Here is a 20,747-nt window from a genome sequence, read left to right as displayed (position 1 = left end):
TAAAGACAGAAGAGGCATAATATCGCCAAAACTACACATGTTTTTCTCAGGAAATTTGTTTGTTCATAATATTTTTTGTCAAAGGATAGATAATTAACTGTAAATATCTTAATAATGTACTTGTTTGCACTAGAACAAAAATAAAAGTTTAGAGTTCTTGGTATTTATAGGTTATTATGTTCTTATTTTACCTGGTCTGGCCCACTTGAGATCAAATTGCGCTGAATGTGGCTGCTGAACTAAAATGAGTTTGACACTTCTGGGGTAACGGCAAACAAGCCAACAAGCGGGGAACATCAGTCAGTCACAATAACTTGTTTCTAGTTTTTCTGTATTGTCTACTGTTTATTATCTTTTTACTTCCACATATATGGTTGTAAACCATTATCAACTGACAAGAGGGGAAAAGCATCCTCTTGCTTACTGTCATTTAGCTTTGTAGTTCATTTGCTAATGGGCACAGTATGTTTTTTTTACAGTCAAGTCAAAGAGTGTACTGTATTTATCCTATAGTTTCCTATACTATGTGTCTACAACCATACAGTTTTGAAAGTTCAGTACAGTTCGACATGGGAGGGTTGAATAAATAAAAAGTGGATGGAGAAACCGAGCGAATAAGACTTTACAGCTCCGGTTTGTGATCGGTGAATGTCGGAAGTTTGTGTGTCAAAGGTCACCAAAGATGAACCTGATGCAAAAAAACATCCACAAGGACTTCCTTTGCCTCTGTATGTGAATTGTAAGTGATTTATTCCCAAAGTTTGTGGGTCAAAGGTCACCAAAGATGAACCTGATGCAAAAAAACATCCACAAGGACTTCCTTTTTCCTCATTTATTCTCATCTTCTGTGTAGTAAATTAGTTAGTCGTTGCTTTCTGGCTTCAGTTACATGTGTTTTTCTAGGAAGTGGGACACATAAAGTCTAAACAGTAGGCCCAAACAGGACAGAGATGTAATCCATACCCAGCGGGGCGGGGTCCGACCATGTCCAGAGTCAACACTGCCCGGGCCCCAGCTGACAGCCTCTTGTTGAGAGCGCCTTGGGATTCACCGGCACAGAGAAAGTAGAGGACTGTACACTCTGCTTCCCGACAGAGAGGCCACGCTGCTCTGAAATCCCATCAGCTGGCCCTCTGCTAAGTTGTTTATCCTCCCTTCTGTTTACTCTGCATGCTCGGCTGCTCCTCGGAGGTTAGAGAGCACAAGGTCAGAAGGAATTAGCCCACAGGCCACTCGCTGGCGTCTGGGGAAGAGTGACTTCACCTCAGCGGGAGAGGTATAGCTGCAGACAGAGCCTCCAGTCGAGTGCACGTTATAGCAATAGGAAAAGGGTATTTTTTTCATCATGTTTTCACATCCTGGTGTTTCTTAACAGGAAGTATAGTGTAGACTCAATAGAATCGGAAGCAGAGAATCAGTTCTTCATTCATTATTGTTGTGAAATCCATCTTGCAATGGAAGTTCGCCAGCAAGGAAGGACTCACTCGATCTCGCTGTAATCACTCCAGGTTTTTTTTTTTTGCTATGACATCTTTGCTTGTTGTTCTGCAGGCTAATAACGGTAATCCTCCGATGTCCCTCTGCGCTGTATTTCAATATCAAACAGTCTGTTAAAAGGGTATTTTTCATATATATATCAGAACATGTTGTAAGTGCACTATACTCTTGGATAAACCCCTGGCTAAATCTCTTAAGTGCTCCTCAGAAAAATGACAGGAGGCGGAGACGACGCGGCGTATCAAAGCAGCTCCCGTTCAGGTCTGATCAGGGGTTCAGTCGAGGTAAAAGGCAGCAGGAGTGGGTACAGCCATGCAGCGTCTTTAGAAACCAGTGGAGTGAAAGGGGAACTGACTCATATAAATGGAGCGGCAGCAGGAAGTACTGAATGACTTCTCTTGCCTGTTGAATTCCTGTCAATACATGAAGCGTGGTTTAATCCAATCAGAAATATCGGTGTCTTTACCTGTAACATGAACTACTACTACTGTACTTCTCACACTGCAAAAACTCAAATATCTTACCAAGAATATTTGTCTTATTTCTAGTCAAAACAAATCTCATTATACTTACAATAAGACTCATCACATAAAAAGTAGCTTGTTTTTAGACACTTTTTACTTCTTTCAAGGCTATTTTCACTTGAAATAAGTAGAAAAATCTGATAGCGGAGCAAGTTTTTCTTCCTTATTACGAGCACAAAAAACTTGCTTTCACTGGCAGATTTTTCTACTTACAGTATTTCAAGTGAAAATTTGTTTGAAACAAGTGAAAATGATCTAAAGACAAGTAAATTTTTAGGTGATGAGTTTTATTTTAAGTGGAAAGAGATTAGTATTGACTAGAAATGAGACATTTTGACAAGAAATAAGACAAATATTCTTGGAAAGATTTTGAGTTTTTGCAGTGCAGGTAGAACAGCTGTCACTACACGGTTTTCTGTTTTTTTCTCCTACACATTTATAAAACACATCACTGAAGGCAACATGTTCTTAAACACTCTTTGTATACTTTACATTGTCTATTAGGCGTGTTAACAGGTGCCAGTTGAAAGAGGTGTGTTTCATTCTCATCTGCCCTCGCACTCGCTCCTCACGCATGCAGCACGCAGCTCTTGTCTGGCTTGTGTCTGCGTTGCTGCATATGCAGAAAAAATATCACACGCACCTCAAAGGTCACAGAGTCAAGTATACGAACCTGTGGGAAAGAGAAAAATCGATATATACACGACATGTTACGGGGAGAGTGTGGGGGCTGACACACCTCACTTGACATTAACCCAACTTTCTAATGTGTCATATGAGTACTTGGTGTTTTGCATAAGTAATATTGCAAAATATGTCATTACTTTCACCAACTTAATTACGTTGAGGGTTATTTACTGCAAACTAAGTTATCTTTAGATGTAAATACTAAAACTTTGAAGGCTAATTATATGTTTTTCTAGTGATTCATTTACAGCTATTAACTTATCAGTCGAGAAGAAATGTTGCAAGTTAATTCCTTTACTCACCAAGAGCAACTTCGATGTGAACTCTTGTCTTGATCTGCTACGTTTTACACTACTTCGTGTTTACCCTAAAGATGAGTCGTAGTGCTTCTCAGTGGGCGTATTATAACCTCTTGTCTTGTAAACACAGCACAAACGCAACTAAAGCTTTTGTCAAGTAACGACCAGCAGCAGCAGCCATTGGTGAAAAATCACATTTGACAGCAGAGAAAATGTGTAAATATTCCCTTTTAACCAGGTCCTACATGCACTAATATGACTATAAATTGACATCCATGCTAGGTTTATGTAAGGTAGCCTAAAACCTGATGTTTAGCATCGATAATTAACCAGTTTTCTACTCACCATCATGCCAAGGAAGGGTTTGGAGAACTTTCAGAGTTATCAAAACGCTTTAGGAGATCCAGGGGGGGTTCGGCTGGCAACGGATTTTCATATAATGGCGGCGGATAGAGTTCAGTTTTGAATGTCCAAAACACACACTGTGAAACATCCAGATACGTAGCTGCGACATGAAAAAGTTGTTCAGGAAAAATAATTTGATCTCTGTTTTTAGCCTTGATGTAGCAGTAGCTCCTAGTGGCTCTGTTGATGTTTTTGTACATGTGGGAGATTTGCTGCGAGATGTATGTTTGTCGTTGTAAAGCATTGGATACTGGGAGCTACTGCTACAACAAGGCTAAAAACAGAGACCAAATTAATTTTTCCTGAACAACTTTTCCATGTGGCGGCTTCAGGACACTTGGGTCAGTACCGACGAGCAGTATGGAGGTATCTGGATGTTTCATAGTGTGTGTTTTGGACGATTCAAAAGTAGTGAGCTCTATCTGCTGCCATTATATGAAAATCCGTTGCCAGCCGGACCCCCCCTGGAACTCCTAAAGCGTTTTGATGACTCTGAAAGTTCTCCAAACCCTTTCATAGCATGACGGTGAGTAGAATACTGGTGGATTATTGATTTTGGGTGAAGTATCCCTTTAATGTTTGCTGATTTAAGACTCATAAAAGTACAACGTTAGCTGGTGCTAATGCCTTGCAGCAGGTATTTGCTCATAAACCAGACTATAAAACACATTTAACATTTTGACATGATGATGTTTCATGTAAATTTTAGGGGTTAAACCCAGCTGCAGAACAGGAGGTGACATTTAACTTAAAAACCACAAAAGTTCACTTCACCGTGACACTAGAGGAAATGTCAGTCTCTAAGATTTATCAATAGGGAGACGTGAATGTCTCTATCAAATTTTAAGCCGATCCATCACATAGACTTTGTTATTTTTCACAGGATAAGTGAAAAGTAAAAAGTCAGGGGATCACTAATGCAAGTAGAATTCATCCTCAGGGTAATAATGTGATGCATGAATTTTTATTGCAAACCAACTTAGATATTTGAGACTGGATCTGAATCTGAAGTACTTCTTCCACCCAAGAGAAAAGTTGCTGAAACTGAAAAATCTGGAGGTCGAAGAATCCTTCAAAACAACCGTGTGCAAATTCATATCCCAACATTTTCAAAACACATTTTTCCAGTAAACTTTTCCAGTTTTTCAACAAGTGGCTCAAAAATTACCAAGAAATGCTTTGGAGGAGGGGGATTTCTTTTTCAACCACATTCTGCTGTTTCATTATGTTTTCCACTTCTCCAGGTATAATTTTACACTCATCCCTGCTATATTGCGGCTCTTGTTTGCAAACAAGGGGGGCAGCTCTTGCTCAATCCATGTCATGTGAAGTAATTGAGATAAGGTTGAAACATTGTTCACTTGGAATAAAAACAAATCCCTTTTGTTTCAGCAAATTCAGTTTCACAGAAAAGAAAAAAAAAAGCAAGCAGGAAGTAAATCAAGTCAGCGAGTGAGCGAGCAGGGGCAACCAGCCCAGTAGCACGGGTTGAATTCACATTCTGTTCTCAGCTATTTTCCCCCTCGGGGCCGTGGCACTGCAGTTTAGTGAAATCTCTCAGTGTGTGAAAAGACAACAAAGTGGAGCAGAGGTAGAAAAAAAAAAAAAAAAAAAAAAAGAAGAAAGAGAAAGGACCAGTCTGCCAGGAGGGGAGCAGAGCGGAGCAGAGCAACTGGCAGCCTGGTCTCATTTCCTGCATCACGGTGCTTTTCAGGGTCGTTTCTTTCAAGCATACTTTTGTCTAAAAATAAAGGGAGCATTAATCTCTGTGTGCTGGGCAGGGCATCCAAATATACAGAATAACCATTGTCTACTATTTCCCATATTGTCCTCTGGGAGAATAGCTATATTTGTAGACAGAAATGCTAAGTTGGAAGACTTCTATGGTACTTTTTTTTTTTTTTTTGCCATTCCCAGGGTGTTTATTTTTGGGAGCATGCATCTATTGGCTGTTTATACTTCGAGAGGCCTTTTTTGGCTGCAAAATGTGTTGCCGAACCTGATTTGGGAATCATCTGAGATATTCGACCACTTCTAAAGATACTAAATGTGCCTCAAGGTGTTTGTTTTACTCCAAGCCCTCTTCCCTCAGGGTTTCATTTAGGAGTTTTAGTACTAGCTGTCCTGGCAACACTCTCCTTTGTTTAATGAAAGTGTGGTGAAGAAGCAGTCATTAATGGTCAAAAAGCTTATTAAAAAACACAATAAAGATGTTATCCCTTCATGACTGATGGAGTCTCCCCTGAGGGACAAACATGCTTGTTTTTACCTGCAACTGTTGCATCACTAGTTTCTTTAACGTTGACATTTCCAGGGCAAGTTGATGAGCTAATCCACATTCTGACATACTTTACAAAAAAATAAACAGAATTTACAATGTAATTAAACTTTTGTGTTGTGAAAACAAACCAGTTATTCTCTGGAGCTGTTTGCAAATCCTGTGGAACAAATTCCAAATCTCAGTGAGTTATTTTGGAGCAAAAACTAAAATCCACAAACATGTTCTGTTCCAGTGCTTTACCAGGTCAAAATCCGACACTTGGATGTTTTTGTTTTTTGAACGCATTGTTTTGAAGTCAGTGTTTTCATTGCTAGTGGCTCTAAATATTGGTTAGAGATGGTTTTTTAAAAGTATTTTGTGGGTTTTTAGGCCTTTAATCAACAGGATAGATGTAGAGAGACAGGAAATTGGGAGACAGAGAGAGAAAGGGGGAGCAACATGCAGCAAAAGGCCACCTTTTTTTGTCATATTTGCTCTACTGCTGAGTGTGGTTTCTCACTGGGATCAGATGGTGGTAATTTGTTGTTCGGCCAGAGCTTTAACAGATCGGAGGCCACAGTGAGTTGCTATCGGAAAAGTGATGAATTTGCAGTTAGTTTCCACCTATGGAGAGTAAAGGAATAAAGTTTGATGCTTTCTTCCAGTCTGGTGCATAAACAACTGTAGCAAAAGCAAGGCAAACAACAAATAGCTCCTTTAAGAGGTCCTTATTTAGTTTGTATATATGACGCTGTGCTGGCAAATAACACTGATGGACACATACACATAAAAGACATGAGAAGCCACACAGATACAGTACACAGTTTGTGCAGCAAATGGCTAAATGCCCAAAATCTCATGGCTCCATGCAGACTCTTGTGGGCATCACACACACAGACAGACAGACCCCTCTGGTATTGAGACATCAGACACAAGCAGCACAAGAGGTAATGATCGTGCAGCTGCCACAAATTGCTGGAACACAACAACCGTCCTCTTGCTGTTCCTGGAAATTTGGCAGAGAGTTTGGACACTATATGCTCTCGAAGTTTTTTTTTTTGTACAGGGGGGGTGGGAGGGAAAAGACGACTCCTTGAGTGTGGGAAATAGTTTCCAGTCTTTTCCACTGTCTCCTCGTGTCCTTGGTGTGGGCTGAGCTCCAGGGAAATCCTCCCACCGCGCTCTGCTCCACTAACATGCGCCTCACTCTCTCCCTCCTTCAGCTTTTACAGAGGGGGAAAAAATCTGAATGCTACACACCTTAACATCTTTTTTTTTTACAGCAGTTTCCTCGCTGAGTCTCCATGGTTACAGCATCTTACTGTATGTGGAGTTGTTATGCAAGCGGCTGCGACGAGTCGACGAGTGCTTTATTTACCTACTGTTGTACCTATACCTGTCCTGTTGCCGCACACTCGGAGAGTCAAACTCTCAATTAAACTGGAGGCCCCATACACAGCTGGCCCCGCAGTGACCAATGGAAACACAGCTGCTAATGTGATTGTAGTGCTTTTAGCATTGCCGTGCAACAACGTTTTCACACATACTATGAAGCATTGTTAGACTAAAGAGAGGGCACACAACTGCGCTTTGCAAACATTTTGTCCTCCTCTTGAACTGCCCAGTGAAGCAGATTATATAAAATACAGTAGTACAGTAGCTGCACTGTGGGAACGGTCGAGTAGCAGCAGTGGAAAATAATACAAGAACAACAAAAAACAAAAGTTATCAGCGAAATTACACAAGATAGGCTGAAGCTGATTGTTTCCAGTACAGAGGTACATATTTGGCCATTTCTGACGTGGAAATATTTACAGTGGTAAATGGTTTTGATACTGGCCAGACACCAGTAGGTACACTTGTTTTGATTTATGTGAGGATATCGTTAAGGACCTGTTCCAGCGTTGACTTTCAAGCCGTGCCAATTCCTTTCATACGTGCCGTCCGTCAGTAGCGCTTTGGACTGGTGTGAGTCTCAGTAATGGCATCTCACTTGTAAATATAACACTCCCTTTGTGGATTGGAACAGCCAGTTAAAGACACCATGTAACCCTGTGATCCCTGGTGTGTGTGTGTGTGTGTGTGTGTGTGTGTGTGTGTGTGTGTGTGTGTGTGTGTGTGTGTGTGTGTGTGTGTGTGTGTGTGTGTGTGTGTGATCCAGACTCACTGAACAGCCTGGCAGCACTGAAGCGATATCAACCATGTTTCACAGGCTTCTCCAGTGAACGGAAAATGAAGAAGACCATGGTATATGGTGTAAAAGCTCTGGGGAATACACTGGAAAACCTTTGAGTTGATAATATTTAATTACAGATATCTTTTCTTAGAGGGATAGTTCAACATTTTGGCAAATTGGCCCATTGCCATAATCCCTATAGTCATAGCAGTAGGTTCGTTACCTTTAATTGTCTGTGCAAGCTCATCAAATACACAATCCACGCTCTGGTGGACAAGTTGTGACCTGCACATTCACCACGCTATGAGATAATAACAGAACGTTACAAGACAGAGTCGTTTTAGAGGTAAATTCATGCAAAACTGCTGATGTGCGTTGCCTTCGGGGGCAGTTTTCCGGCAAGCAATCTCTGCATTTGCCTTCTGTTATTATCTCATAGCGTGGTGAATGTGCAGGTCACAACTTGTCCACCAGAGCGTTTTGGAGTTGTTGGATTGTGTATTTGATGAGTTTGATGAGGGAAACCAAGAAATCCCATTAGCCTCCGTCGCGTAGCTCTGAGCAGCTCGCGGCTCTGCTCCACCGTTCTAAAAATAGCTTGCACCGACAATTAAAGGTAACAAACCTACTCCTAAAACTATAGGGATTATGGCAATGGGCCAATTTGCCAAAATGTTGAACTATCCCTTTAAAACTGCACATGGGAATGACAGTTAGACGCAGGTGTGGTCATAAACAAAGCCTCATTACAGTGGACAGTAGTACAGTACATTTAGCTGCACTGTGTATATACTGTAGCTTCAGGGATTTACACTGTACTCTGTTGTTTAGCTAAAGGCTGTGGGGAGCTACTGTTTACATTTCTCAACAGCCTACACTCATTAAAATAGATTTCCTTTTGTCCAAATGTGTGCTTTCCTTTTGGCTCGGTGCACAGCAGAGAAAATAGACTTTTTGTGGGAAATAATCCATACCCACTTGAACAGTCTTCCAGCGCCATTTAGATCCTGCTGTGATTAGATTCCCCAGCACCACCAGCACCACCACCGCCGCCGCCTCTTTCTCTCCAAAAAACAGCGTGTGTGTGTGTGCTATACGGCGTTGGAGGCACCGATTCACATCAGAGTCATTCTCAGTAAATTCATGTGGCTCTCCGTTCTCTCTGAGCTGCTCATCATCCACCGTCTATCCGCCTCCTCTTCCTTTATCTCCCCCTTCAGAGGCACCGCTGGGCCTGAGGATCCTGCAGCAGCAACAGCAGTAGCAGCAGCAGCAGCAGCAGCAACAGGCCGAGTGCTGCTGAAAGCCAAACAGTATAAGGGAATATTGAATTATTTTCCTTCCTCTGTTGTGAGCAGTAGTAGTAGGCGAGTGGATCGATGTACAGGGTTCCTACGCAAGTATGGAAAGTATGGAAAAGTATGGAATTTGATTTTATACATTTCCAGGTCTGTAAAAGTATGGAAAATGGAAACTATTGTATGGAAATATATTTATTTATTTTATTTATCTTATCTTGGTTTGGTCTTATCTGAAATTATTTGGGTTAATTATTTTGTATGCGCTATTGTATCTAGCTACAATCTCCTGGAAATTATTTTTTTATATTATGCACATCTATTTACTTAAATATCGCAAATTATTTGATTTTTTTTTACCGAGAAGTCTGGAAAAAGTATGGAATTTGGAAATTTCAAATGTGTAGGAACCTTGGATGTAGTTTTGGTCAACACAGCAGCAAGTCCGTCCGGCTGTAGGAGGTGCAGCAGGATTATCAGGACGTCACTCATGTGTGTGCATGTGTTTTTTTTCTCGCAGCTTGTCTTATCTCTCCCTGGTGGTGGTACAGACACACTTGGTTTACTACTAATTAGAGGCGATTGCAAAGAACAGACAACAGACGATTGAGGTGAGCGCGTGCAATCAGATGGCGGAGGCTGTTGAAAGGAGTAGTAGTGCCTGCACGGGTGACTCTGGTTTCTCCCTCGCTGGCTTTACGCAGCCTTCTGTCAACACTATGTTGGCAGGTGCTGCTGTTACGTTGGCATGCACGAAGCTCTGCTGTTGCATGGGTAAGCAATCATGACATCTGAACGCTCTCCAGAAAAAACAATCAGATGCTCTGCTGTTAAACGACATCATGAAGCCCCCTTGCAGATTTAATGTATGTTCATTCATAGTCCGTATTGTGGACAAGAACTGGGCTGACTATATTGCAAGATAGCAGCACAAGTTCCCTGCAGATGGAGACAAATAAAGCAGACAAAAACAGTATATCTTATGTAACCCCAATAAAAAAAGCTACCTCATGTTATCCAGTGGTTTTGGCAATGCACTCAAACATTGTACGCTACCAAGCGATCCTTGATAAACAGGTTAGAAACATTTATGCATGAAAATGAAAGTGTCAAAACATTCAAGTATCACTTTAGGGAAAAGTCCAGAGCGGAAAGAGGAAGTAAAGTTAGTGAATGTGCAGCACGTTCACACAGTTCATATAATAAAAAGGACGCTACACTTCCTGTTAAACAAAGACCATTCACTTTAACAGAAGCAGACAATTTCTATTTGAAACTGTAGCTCTGTAATAAAATCAATTCAATGGAAGATTACTGAAGTGAGATCATGGGTCAGGCACAGTTAACAGTTAGCATAACTACTTCTCAGAAAGTTAAGGAAATGACCAGAAATAGTCTTTCCTCTGAAACCACCAGTGGCAGAGTTTATGAAGGCTAGCAATCTGATCTCCTCTAAATAACAAGCAATTAGAACGCATTGCTTTAAGATTAATCAATTGATTTATAATAGTTCCCCTACTAAAAGTCAATAAGTTTTGCTAATGCGAGGGAATCTTTATGCCCTCTCAATGAGAAGCGATTTATCAAATGTAGGCCTAAGCAAAAATCAAATCTAATTAACTAATGTATTGATTATCACTTAACAGTGTTAAGATTAAGAGTTGGATAAGTTAAAGAATGTATTTGGTAGATATGCTAATGCCACTTAGGCGAACAACAACAGCTTAGTCAGGCCTAACAGTGTGAAACATTCAGTTAAAACTTTATTTACTCAGAAACAACAAAACCAAACCGAAGAAAGTCTTTTCTTCCACAAATGCTAGCATGAACGCCTTTAAAGTGTACCTTTCAAAATAAAACTACAAAATCCACATTTCTTCTTCCTTTTTTTTTTCTTTTTTTTTTTTTTTTTTAGGCCTACAGGAGTTTATAAAGCTCTAGTCTGTTTAGCATTACATAGCTAACCTACACATTACACGTTAGTAAAAGTGTGATTAATTAGCAGCGTGAACCAGCTGAATGCCGTGATTGTAGTAGATTTAGCTCCTTATTCTGGGCACTGACGAGAACTTAATCTTCTTTTAGCAATCTGAACGTTTCTGTGGAGGAGATGATGGGATGAGGCGGCATTGGCGACCACTTTATTATACACAGCTTTTCATTCAGTCTGTGATGTCTTGTTCTGTGACTGAAATACACACATATCGTCACTCCACACTGACGACATCATCATCTGCGGCCAGTCGAGCCAGCGCTGTCAGCTCTCAGGAGCTTTCTTGTGAGTACAAAGCACTTACGAGAACTGATTGCTCTTCAATCCTAACCCTGCAGAACAAAACTCGCTTCTTCTTTCTCTTCTTTTTTTTCTTTTTTTCACATGTGCGCACACTGTCGGCTGTGTTCACGTTAACCCAGCCTGCCCTATGACAAACAGCAAGCAAACATTTTCCTTCCATTCGCGTGCAGCAGGTGAGGTTTCCAGGCAGAGCCATGCAAAAATTACCCCACCCCAAACACCGCAGCCACTTCTTCTTCCTCCTCTTTTTCTTTTTTTCTTTTTCTTTTTTTTTGTTGTTGTCTGAAAACACAGCTGTACATTACGCTGTTGTTGCCTTTTAATGGCCCTGTTTGTATTGTACATCTAGCTCAGATGTAATATTGATGGGTCTCCTGTCAGAGGAATGAGACCGGCTCATCTTTTATTCATCAGACAACCAGTGCTGTCTAGAGGCTGACATTCGATGGCACCTTGTGTGCATAAAAAGTACGAGCACTGAAGAAAGGAAATAGCCTTTTATTCAGTGTTTACTCAGGATTATTTGTGTGCAAAGCATTTCTCTTTAAAAAAAAATATATATACAATACAGAGTGTCATTATTCTTCCAGTACAGTCAGTCCTGGTTTGGACTTTTTTTTTTTTTTTAATGATATCACTGATAGAAATACGTCAGAGATGTGGAAGTAACAAGTGGTTGTTAAGCGGAGGTCAGCCCAACTGAGGATTAAGGTGTTCTTTCCCTCTCCGCCTTAGACGTCAGAAAGTGAAACCTATAGCTTGCACTCAATCAGGGAGCAGGCGTCCTGATGTGAAGATGCTGCTGGCGGCGGCTCATCCAGCTAGGGAACAAAAAAAAAAAAAAAACCTCCTCTTGATCTTCCACATCGCTGCACACACAGAGCTTGCGGAGCTTCAAATCCCTCGTATCCTGTCCTCTGTCCACTTGGCCGTAATGAAAAATGCGAGGCTGTTTTCCAAAAGCTTGTGTTGTAGAGGAGGAAGCAGGTTGATGATGAGGATCTGCGAGGCCAGCAACAAGTACCTGCTTCCTGGTTGAATTTGCATGAGCTGCTGCTGCTGCTGCTGATGATGATGATGAGAGCGTATAGAGCTGCAGAGCCCCTCATCACTGACAAAAGCTCTCCACTCTCTCTCCACTCGCTACAATCAGCCGGCCTTCGATAGGCTTTTCCCCACGCCGACACCGTTGGGTTGTGTTGGCATCCGGCCACCCGAGCCACTGAAGTGAAATTGTGAGCCTACACATGGTTTCTGTTCTGTTGTTGAGTGATTTATTCTCATCTAACTGGGTTTCATGCCACTTAGGTGGAGCATAAGGACCTGTAAAGACAACACTGGCTTGTTATCGCCTCATGGAGCTGTTAATCAGAGTGTGTGCAGCCGAAAAAAACAAGGCTGATGATGACAGCGGAGGGAGTGAACCCAACAACGGGCTAAAAGATGCCAAAAGGCTCCATAGAGATAAAATTAAATCATTTTCTCTGGATTTGTTGAGGAAAGACTTATTTCTGTCTTTGACATACTGTATGAATATTGATTAGTGTACAGTATCAGTATCAGTAAAATGGGGAAGTTCAAGTGTCATGTTTTATCATTTCACTGCATCTGAAAGTGAAAGTAAGAATTCATTGATACTAGATGGACAGACATTTATAAAGCACGTTGTCATCAGAACAAAGAAGTCAATTTCATAATAAATGACCCAGATTTACCGCAAATATAATAGATTCTTCCCTGTTCGATCCCTCCACCAAGTTTGATGCAGATTACTTACTTAATTACTTGTGTATTTTTTGCACAAACTTGCTGCAAAATACACAAACACAGGTGAAAACAAAACCTCTTTTGCAGATTGAATACATTTAATAATTAAATGTTGATGGTATGCTGTTATAGTGGACATGTCGTATTGATTTTTACCTGGTCAAAAGTCAAATCTTGGATGTGTTCTGCTTTACTAAAACTCACATTTCCAATACTTTAGCTCTCATGTCAGGCCAAGTCTTGAGGTGTGGCAGAACAAGAAGTCCAACTCCAGTCTCATACCTTCTTCTTTCTCACTCAAGTCCACAAAAAGTTTTCCTCCATCGAAATCATGGGTCTAAGGAAAGAGGACTAAGGGCTATACAGAAACAGAAACAGAATCAGATACTGCAGAAAAACTTTGAAGCTTAATTGATCGTTGCTGAACTTCCTCTTGCCTCCTCCTTATTCTGTTCTGCACAGGGACCGACCACAGAATACCTGCAGTCGGTTCTAATAGACGAATCCATCATGCGAGTCTCTCTCAGTGCGAACACGTCCTTACAGTGGCTCATTGTGTCCAGATGACTGAACGTCTTGGTGCCTCTTTCTCTGCAGTAATAGTCCTGCAGCCGTCGCCTCTGGCTTTAAACAAGGATATTTGAAAAAGGGGGCGAAAAAAAAAAAAAGATTTGGTCGGCCGGATCAGAGATTCTCTGCTCTTAATGTGTTTGTTGACACAGGGAGGCCGATAGTTGGAAACAGATGAAAAGCGCAGGGTGTGGTGTTATCTCTGTGACGCTCTCGGCCCCCCCCCCCTCCTGTCATTACTGGAGTGCAGCCCCTGGGTTGATTTGTTATTGTTGTTATCGGCAGCTCGAGGCGACCTCTGGGACAGAGTGCACAGCTCTCTGTAACACTGTCATTGCAACATAATAACCTGTAAATACAAGATTTTAGATATTTTTTGGGGGTTGTTTTCAGAGCCAGGATGTGAGATTGGTTCAGTTCGGTGGTTAAAGGGATAGTTCACCCAAAATTCAAATTGCACTTATTATCTACTCACCCTCATGTGGACTAAGGGCTGGGAGAAGTTTCAGAGTTATCCGTGCTTTCTCTGAGTTACAGGGGGTCTCGGCGTAGCAGTGCATATAACGGTTGCAAATGGATACCAACTGTCTTCGTAACAAAAAGACACCAAAAAACATCCAAATACCTCCAGGCTGCTCGTATGTAATGTCCGTCTTGTATTGAAGCCCCGAAATGCGAAATTGTTCTGAAAAAAATTAAATAAGTCTATATTTCAAGCTTGTTTGTAGCGGAAGCTCCTCTTCCTGGTCCGTCCAAATCTCGCGAGATTTGCGCCGGCGTCAGTGCAAATCGCGACAATGAGGCTGGACAAGACGGACATTACATACGAGCAGCATGGAGGTATTTGGATGTTTTTTGGTGTGTCTTTTTGTTACAAAGAAAAGTGGTATCCATTTGCAACCGTTATATGGACATGCAGTGCTACGCCGAGACCCCCTGTAACTCAGAGAAGCCACGGAAATTTCAATTTTGGGTGAACTATCCCTTTAACACAGCTGCGTGTTGGTGCTGCTGGGAAGTCTCCGCCCCCCCTTCACCAGCAGAAGCCACATTTCCAACTGGCTTGAGTGACAGTTTGCAATATTTACTCCTGTTTGACCTATTGATCCGGATCGTATGGCCGAGTCCAGCTGCAGTCAGGGTGGTATTGACGCCGGTGTTTGTGTTTAAAAGGCGGGTCCAGCCAGCCACCGCCATCGCCATGATCGATTCTCTGTTTTTTTTGTTTTTTTCAAGAATCGCCCTCTGAATTAGCTCCACTTGTCCCTCTGACGTGAGAATCTATAGCCGACAACAGCAGTGAGTGTCACCTTTAACAATATACAGTTTGTAATAGTGACACACGCATGATGTGGTTTCGTATGGGTCCATTAACCTTTGACCTCGGAGCTGAGTCTCTCTCTCCCAGAGCAATAAAGAGCAGTCGATGGTGGATTTAATGAAAACCAGAGATCAACAGGTTGCGACTGTCGCTGTTTGATCTGACGCAACAAGTTTTACACATTGATTGAAGCTGCACTGATCAGCTATGATTAGTGAAACATTTTATTGTTGATTAGTCCATTGATTCATCTAGACATGTGAATGCGTCAGGTTGTGTTTTTTTTATTCCCGAACCAACAGTCTGGAAAACACACTGCTAATTGGTAATTGATTACCATCAATTAACTGACTAATTGTTTGAACATTTCAATTGTGGCTTGTTTAAAACAATGCAAAACAAAACAGCACTTAACCTGACAGGATTCAGACACACTGCTAAAAACGAGTTAGTGCTGTTTATGTCTGTGTTCATTTCATACAGATATCTGCTCTTATTGATGTTTTTTATAGTATTTGTTTTCAGATAAGAGCTGTTGGTGTGTGTTTTTTTTGAAAGCTAACAGGATTATGGAGCAGTGTCTGTCACTTTGAGAATGAAAATGGTCAAATTTTCTGGATAAAAAGGTCTTAGATTAAAGGTAATTTAATTTTCGGCTTTTTTTTTGTAGTTTTGGAAAGACTCTTTTGTTCCAGTGAAGGGAAATCTACAGTACACAGTGATATTGAAGGTAATAGAGAGCACAGACTGAATCAAGATGACAGAGGATGAGTAGTTTTCCCATTTAAAAGCTGGAAAAGCTAAACAGACCTGAGCAATTTAACATCTATTATTGCCTTTCCATTGACTTTGATGTTAGGTAATCACGCTGCCTTTGAAATTCACTTCACCTTCTGTGTGAATAACCTTTAATAGCCTCATATGAGCTGTTCACCAAGGCCATGCACTCACTCCATCTGTGTTACTGTTGTTCAGTGGCCATGAGAGCCGAACACACTGCAGCTTGAGAAAATACATTGATGCAAAGATACAAATGCGAACTAAAAAGGCACACCCGACATAACAACACCGATGTGTTTCTCTCCCTCAGACCTTGCTGTGGTGGAGATGACGGACGCCTTCCGCCAGCCCTCGCTCTTCTACCACCTGGGGGTCCGAGAGAGCTTCAGCATGGCCAACAACATCATCCTGTACTGCGACACTAACTCCGAATCCCTCCAGTCCCTGCAGGTGAGCCGCCGTTACAGACAAAACAAGGACCCGAAAAGACAGAGTAGAGGCAACGACGATCAGTCATCGAGGTGCACCGTGATTTAAAAGGCTTTATTTTAGAAGCAGATGCAGGACTGACAGAAATGTAATTTGGCGGCAGTGGCACATAAACGCATCAGTAATTTAATGGAAGGAAACACATTTATGAAACATTTGCAGATTGGAAAGTCAGCGGTGGCCTCATTTAGTTGTGGATGAGCAAAACAAATGAGGTCTCAAAGGGAAAAACGGAGTTCACAGGGGGAAAGACAAATTCAGTTTGTTTTTTCAATTAGTGATCAACCTCTGTTTAAAGTGGTTGTTGTTATTTTGGGTTTCAGTGGCGTCTCTGCAGCCAACACTGGGATGTCTTTTTGCATTTTTATTTTATTTTTTAACCCATTGTAGCCTACTGTAGGTTTAAAGAAACAAACAAGAGTGGGGGTCAATTTTCAAGTTATAAATTTGAACTTTGAAGTTTAAAGTTACACATTTAAAAGAAAAACACCCAAATTTGCGAGAAAAACGTACTTACTTTTTGTCTTTTTTTTAAAGGGGAACTATGCAGGTCCAGTTGCTTTTCTGCTGTTTTGTTACCCGAAACATGTTACAAGTCATTTATTTAACCATCACAATTACTCTGAAGCTGTTTAATTAAGGTAAAAAATCTTGCATAGTTCCTCTTTAAATCAAGATTGATCCATGACATACCAGCTACACTTATTAGACAATGTAAACTTACAAGGTTAAGCCATCTTCCTGATGCACAATTTGTATTTTTAGAGTTTTTTCTTCCATATTTTTACACTTAATGTAAAACTTTAAGAGATTTAAACTCAGATATTTACTCCCCATCTGTTCTCGCTTTACCTACGATGGCCTTAGTACTTAATCGTAGTGTCTGATATGTGAAAAAACTAATTCCGGCTGCATTTCTATCAATCGATTCTTAAATTAGCTTTTCATCTTTGCTCTAATTCACAATCTAATGGATTAGAAACACACACTGAGCGCTTGCTGAGGCTTAGTGTATTAGATAAGATGCATCTGCTCACTGTAGAAAGTAACTAACAAGGGTTGAAGAAGGTATGCAAACAGTTCCCCTGCATGCATTTGTTGGGTATTGATTCATACATGTAACAACAGTAACTCATCTGTATTAAAACGTCCACTTGTTGCTTTAATGGGCTGGAAGCTGCTTCAGCTGCGTCAGCACACGACAAAGACAACAGCAGTGTGTGAGTCCTAAAAGCTCCTGTTGCAGCAGACGAGACGTAGTTCACACACACACACACACACACACACACACACACACACACACACACACAGTCTGAGGCCCGGGGTGTTGTAGCACGGGAACACTGACGCCTTTTTACTGCAGCCAGTAACTTTGTGTAGTGAAGGGAGTCCTATGGCGACAGGGATCCTCGGCCAGAGACCGCAGGGTATAGTCAGCATGCAGCGCTACACACCCAGTCAGCAGAGAGTCAAGACAAACACAAACACACATTAACCTTATAAGCCTTTATTATTTATGCATCATAATTGGTTAAGATGACATTCAACGCTTTGCCGCAATGTAAACCGGTACCTAATAGGCGTTTTCCCCTCCCTGCGGTCTGCAGCGGTGCCCACCCGTCTGGCTGGGCGGTGGGCAACCTCCTTTCTCTCTGGTGGTTTCCTCTGATCTCTATCAGGCAGGCGCTGCTGTTTTAAAGTCAGAGCTTTTCTTTAAATACTGCAGCTCCTTTTAAAAATACACCACCAGGACCCCACAGACGCCTTTGTGTACTCACTGGTCATGCTTCTTTTCACTGAAGGTTTTTCTTTTTTTTTTTCCTCTTAAGAATAAAATAGTGCCTGTGTGCACACAAGCACGATCTAGTATTAGAGAATGAGTTGAAGGTTGAGGGTTTAGGATTTTCAGTTTGAAAAGTCGCGTGTGCTCAGGGTTTCGTCTTTTGACTTGATATTGAAATACATTTAGATCTGTTAGAGGTGAATTTTTTTTATTCGTAGCTCAGTCAAATCATCTAATGTTCGATGCAGGAATTGGCAGCTCGTTCATTCATGTGGCTCTGGATTAAAGATGGATGTGCACGGTCCAAGTTTAAATAATTTGCCACTGATATTACAGTATTATCCCAAAATTAGAATCAAGGAAATGTGGTTGGATCGTTGGTTCGTTCATTTTAAAGCCCACATACAGTATTATTAAATGTCGTCAAAAACAACCCTCTCCTTGGCAGAGTGTCCGACGTTATGCTTTTAACACTGAAGCCTCAGTCTGCTGCAGACAAACCAGCCTGTACATCAATGTCGCACAGAAAAGTTCAGACTCAGCCCGTTTTCGCACCTCCCGCCCTGTCGTCGTGGTGGGTGTGGTTGGCTGGTACGTTTCAGAAAAAATAAGAAATAAATGTCACACCAACCATGAGCAGATCAACAGCACCCTTTTACACACTGAGAGGAGGCGTCAGACGTCAGTGTCGGGTGATGCAACAACAGTGACATGGTTTGATGGATACTGAGGTTTAATCTCTGTCATTTCAACAGAAAAGCTCTGTGCTACTTTTGCCCATCACAGAAAAAACCTTTATCTTTATGCTCAGGATATAAAACATCGCTCCGTGCCACCTCAACTTTAACATCATTTTATCAATGGAATAGTAATATTATTTATTTATTGGCTGTGTCGTTGTATATAACATGTATATAACATGATTTACAAAGCAACAACCTCCCTCCATGAACAGTCACGTATTTGTTTTTATGTGGCAAATCAGTTGAACGCTCAAGGACAGTTAGAGATGCATTTATTCATGGAGAATGAAATCTCCATTGCTTATATGAGCAGACTTACACTACTCACTAACTTATTTTATTGTTAAATCTGTTTGTCTGCACGATTATGCAAGAAAAAAGTATTACAACTTGCACTGAACCTGGTGGATTAATCGGGTCAGAGACATTTTAGAGATAGATAGATAGATAGATAGATAGATAGATAGATAGATAGATAGATAGATAGATAGATAGATAGATAGATAGATAGATAGATAGATAGATAGATAGATAGATAGATAGATAGATAGATAGATACTATAGATAGATAGATACTGTAGATAGATAGATAGATAGATAGATAGATAGATAGATAGATAGATAGATAGATACTATAGATAGATAGATACTGTAGATAGATAGATAGATAGATAGATAGATAGATAGATAGATAGATAGATGCTGTAGATATCTATCTATCTATCTATCTATCTATCTATCTATCTATCTATCTATCTATCTATCTATCTATCTATCTACACTATCTATCTACAGTACCTATAGTATAGATACTTTAGATAGATAGATAGATAGATAGATAGATAGATAGATAGATAGATAGATAGATAGATAGTTTAATTGTATGGCACCTTTCATGCACATAGTGCAGCCCAAAGTGCTTTACAGGGTAAAAGAATGGTACAGTAAAAGGCAATACAGACGAGATAAAAACATTAAAACATAATGCATGCAATTTAAAGTTTACAGTTTGCAGAATTTACAACAACAACAAGAAAGAAGAAAAAAGGGGGGCGGGGATTATAATACCAGTGATTAATTAAAAACTAGAGTATAAAAATAGGTCTTCAAGTGCTCTATGGAGGCTGCTTCTCTGACGTGAGTGGGTAGTCTGTTCCAGGCCATTGGGGCATAGAAACAGAATGCTGCTTCACCGTACTAAGAGCACACACTCGCACAAATTCAGATCATTTACTATAAATTAGATTTTTTTTATTCTCTGATGCTGGTTCATGTTGTTTACACTGGCTATCTATGATCATCCTTCTAGTTCTGGTGTGTTTCTACCCTTTATTTGGTGAATTAGAGGTGCTGTCACCACATAAAGTCTGCTTACAGCATCGCAGCTTATCACCAGGAACATTTAATAGATGTTACTCAATCACAATATGGTTAACATGAAGTGTAATGTGAGGTATGATGTGTTTGATGCCAGTGGAACTGGTCGGGTTTTTTTGTATTGTTTTTATCCAGTATCACAACGTCCAAAATAGAATTTGCCGTGAGGGTAAAAATGTTCCTGCTGAATCTCTAAATGCATCTTTCTCTCTCTTTTTCTCTTCTTTCAGGAGATAATTTGCCAGAAGAACACTGTAAGTACACAAAGCAATCCTTTTATTCTTTGTTTTTTTTCCCTCTCGCCTCTGACTTTCACACATTATTCACCCGCTGCTCACACATCACACATCACACACGCAAGAATATGCTTTTATACAACGTGCAGGGAGTCACAGTGTCTAACACCATATGTTGTAAGTTTTTTCTCCTCTGCAGCTCACTGTTGTTTAGAAGCTGTGAGAAATGCTCAGTTTCA

The 20,747-nt window shown here is 40.8% G+C and overlaps 1 protein-coding gene across 1 annotated transcript in view; it reads left to right on the top strand.

The window, feature by feature from the left end:
* Nucleotides 1–20,747, top strand: part of map3k5 (mitogen-activated protein kinase kinase kinase 5) — a 97,385-nt gene that overhangs the window by 8,525 nt on the left and 68,113 nt on the right. Inside the window, 2 exon segments of the mRNA XM_085771705.1 lie at nt 16,191–16,330; nt 20,503–20,526. Coding sequence (XP_085627831.1) covers nt 16,191–16,330; nt 20,503–20,526 — 164 coding nt within the window.

This window comes from Trachurus japonicus, chromosome 24, assembly GCF_045865225.1.
Source record: "Trachurus japonicus isolate A0001 chromosome 24, Traja_1.0".
Taxonomy (NCBI): Eukaryota; Metazoa; Chordata; class Actinopteri; order Carangiformes; family Carangidae; genus Trachurus; species Trachurus japonicus.
The sequence above is the reverse complement of the archived record's forward strand: the minus strand, read 5'-3'. Positions and strand labels throughout refer to the sequence as shown.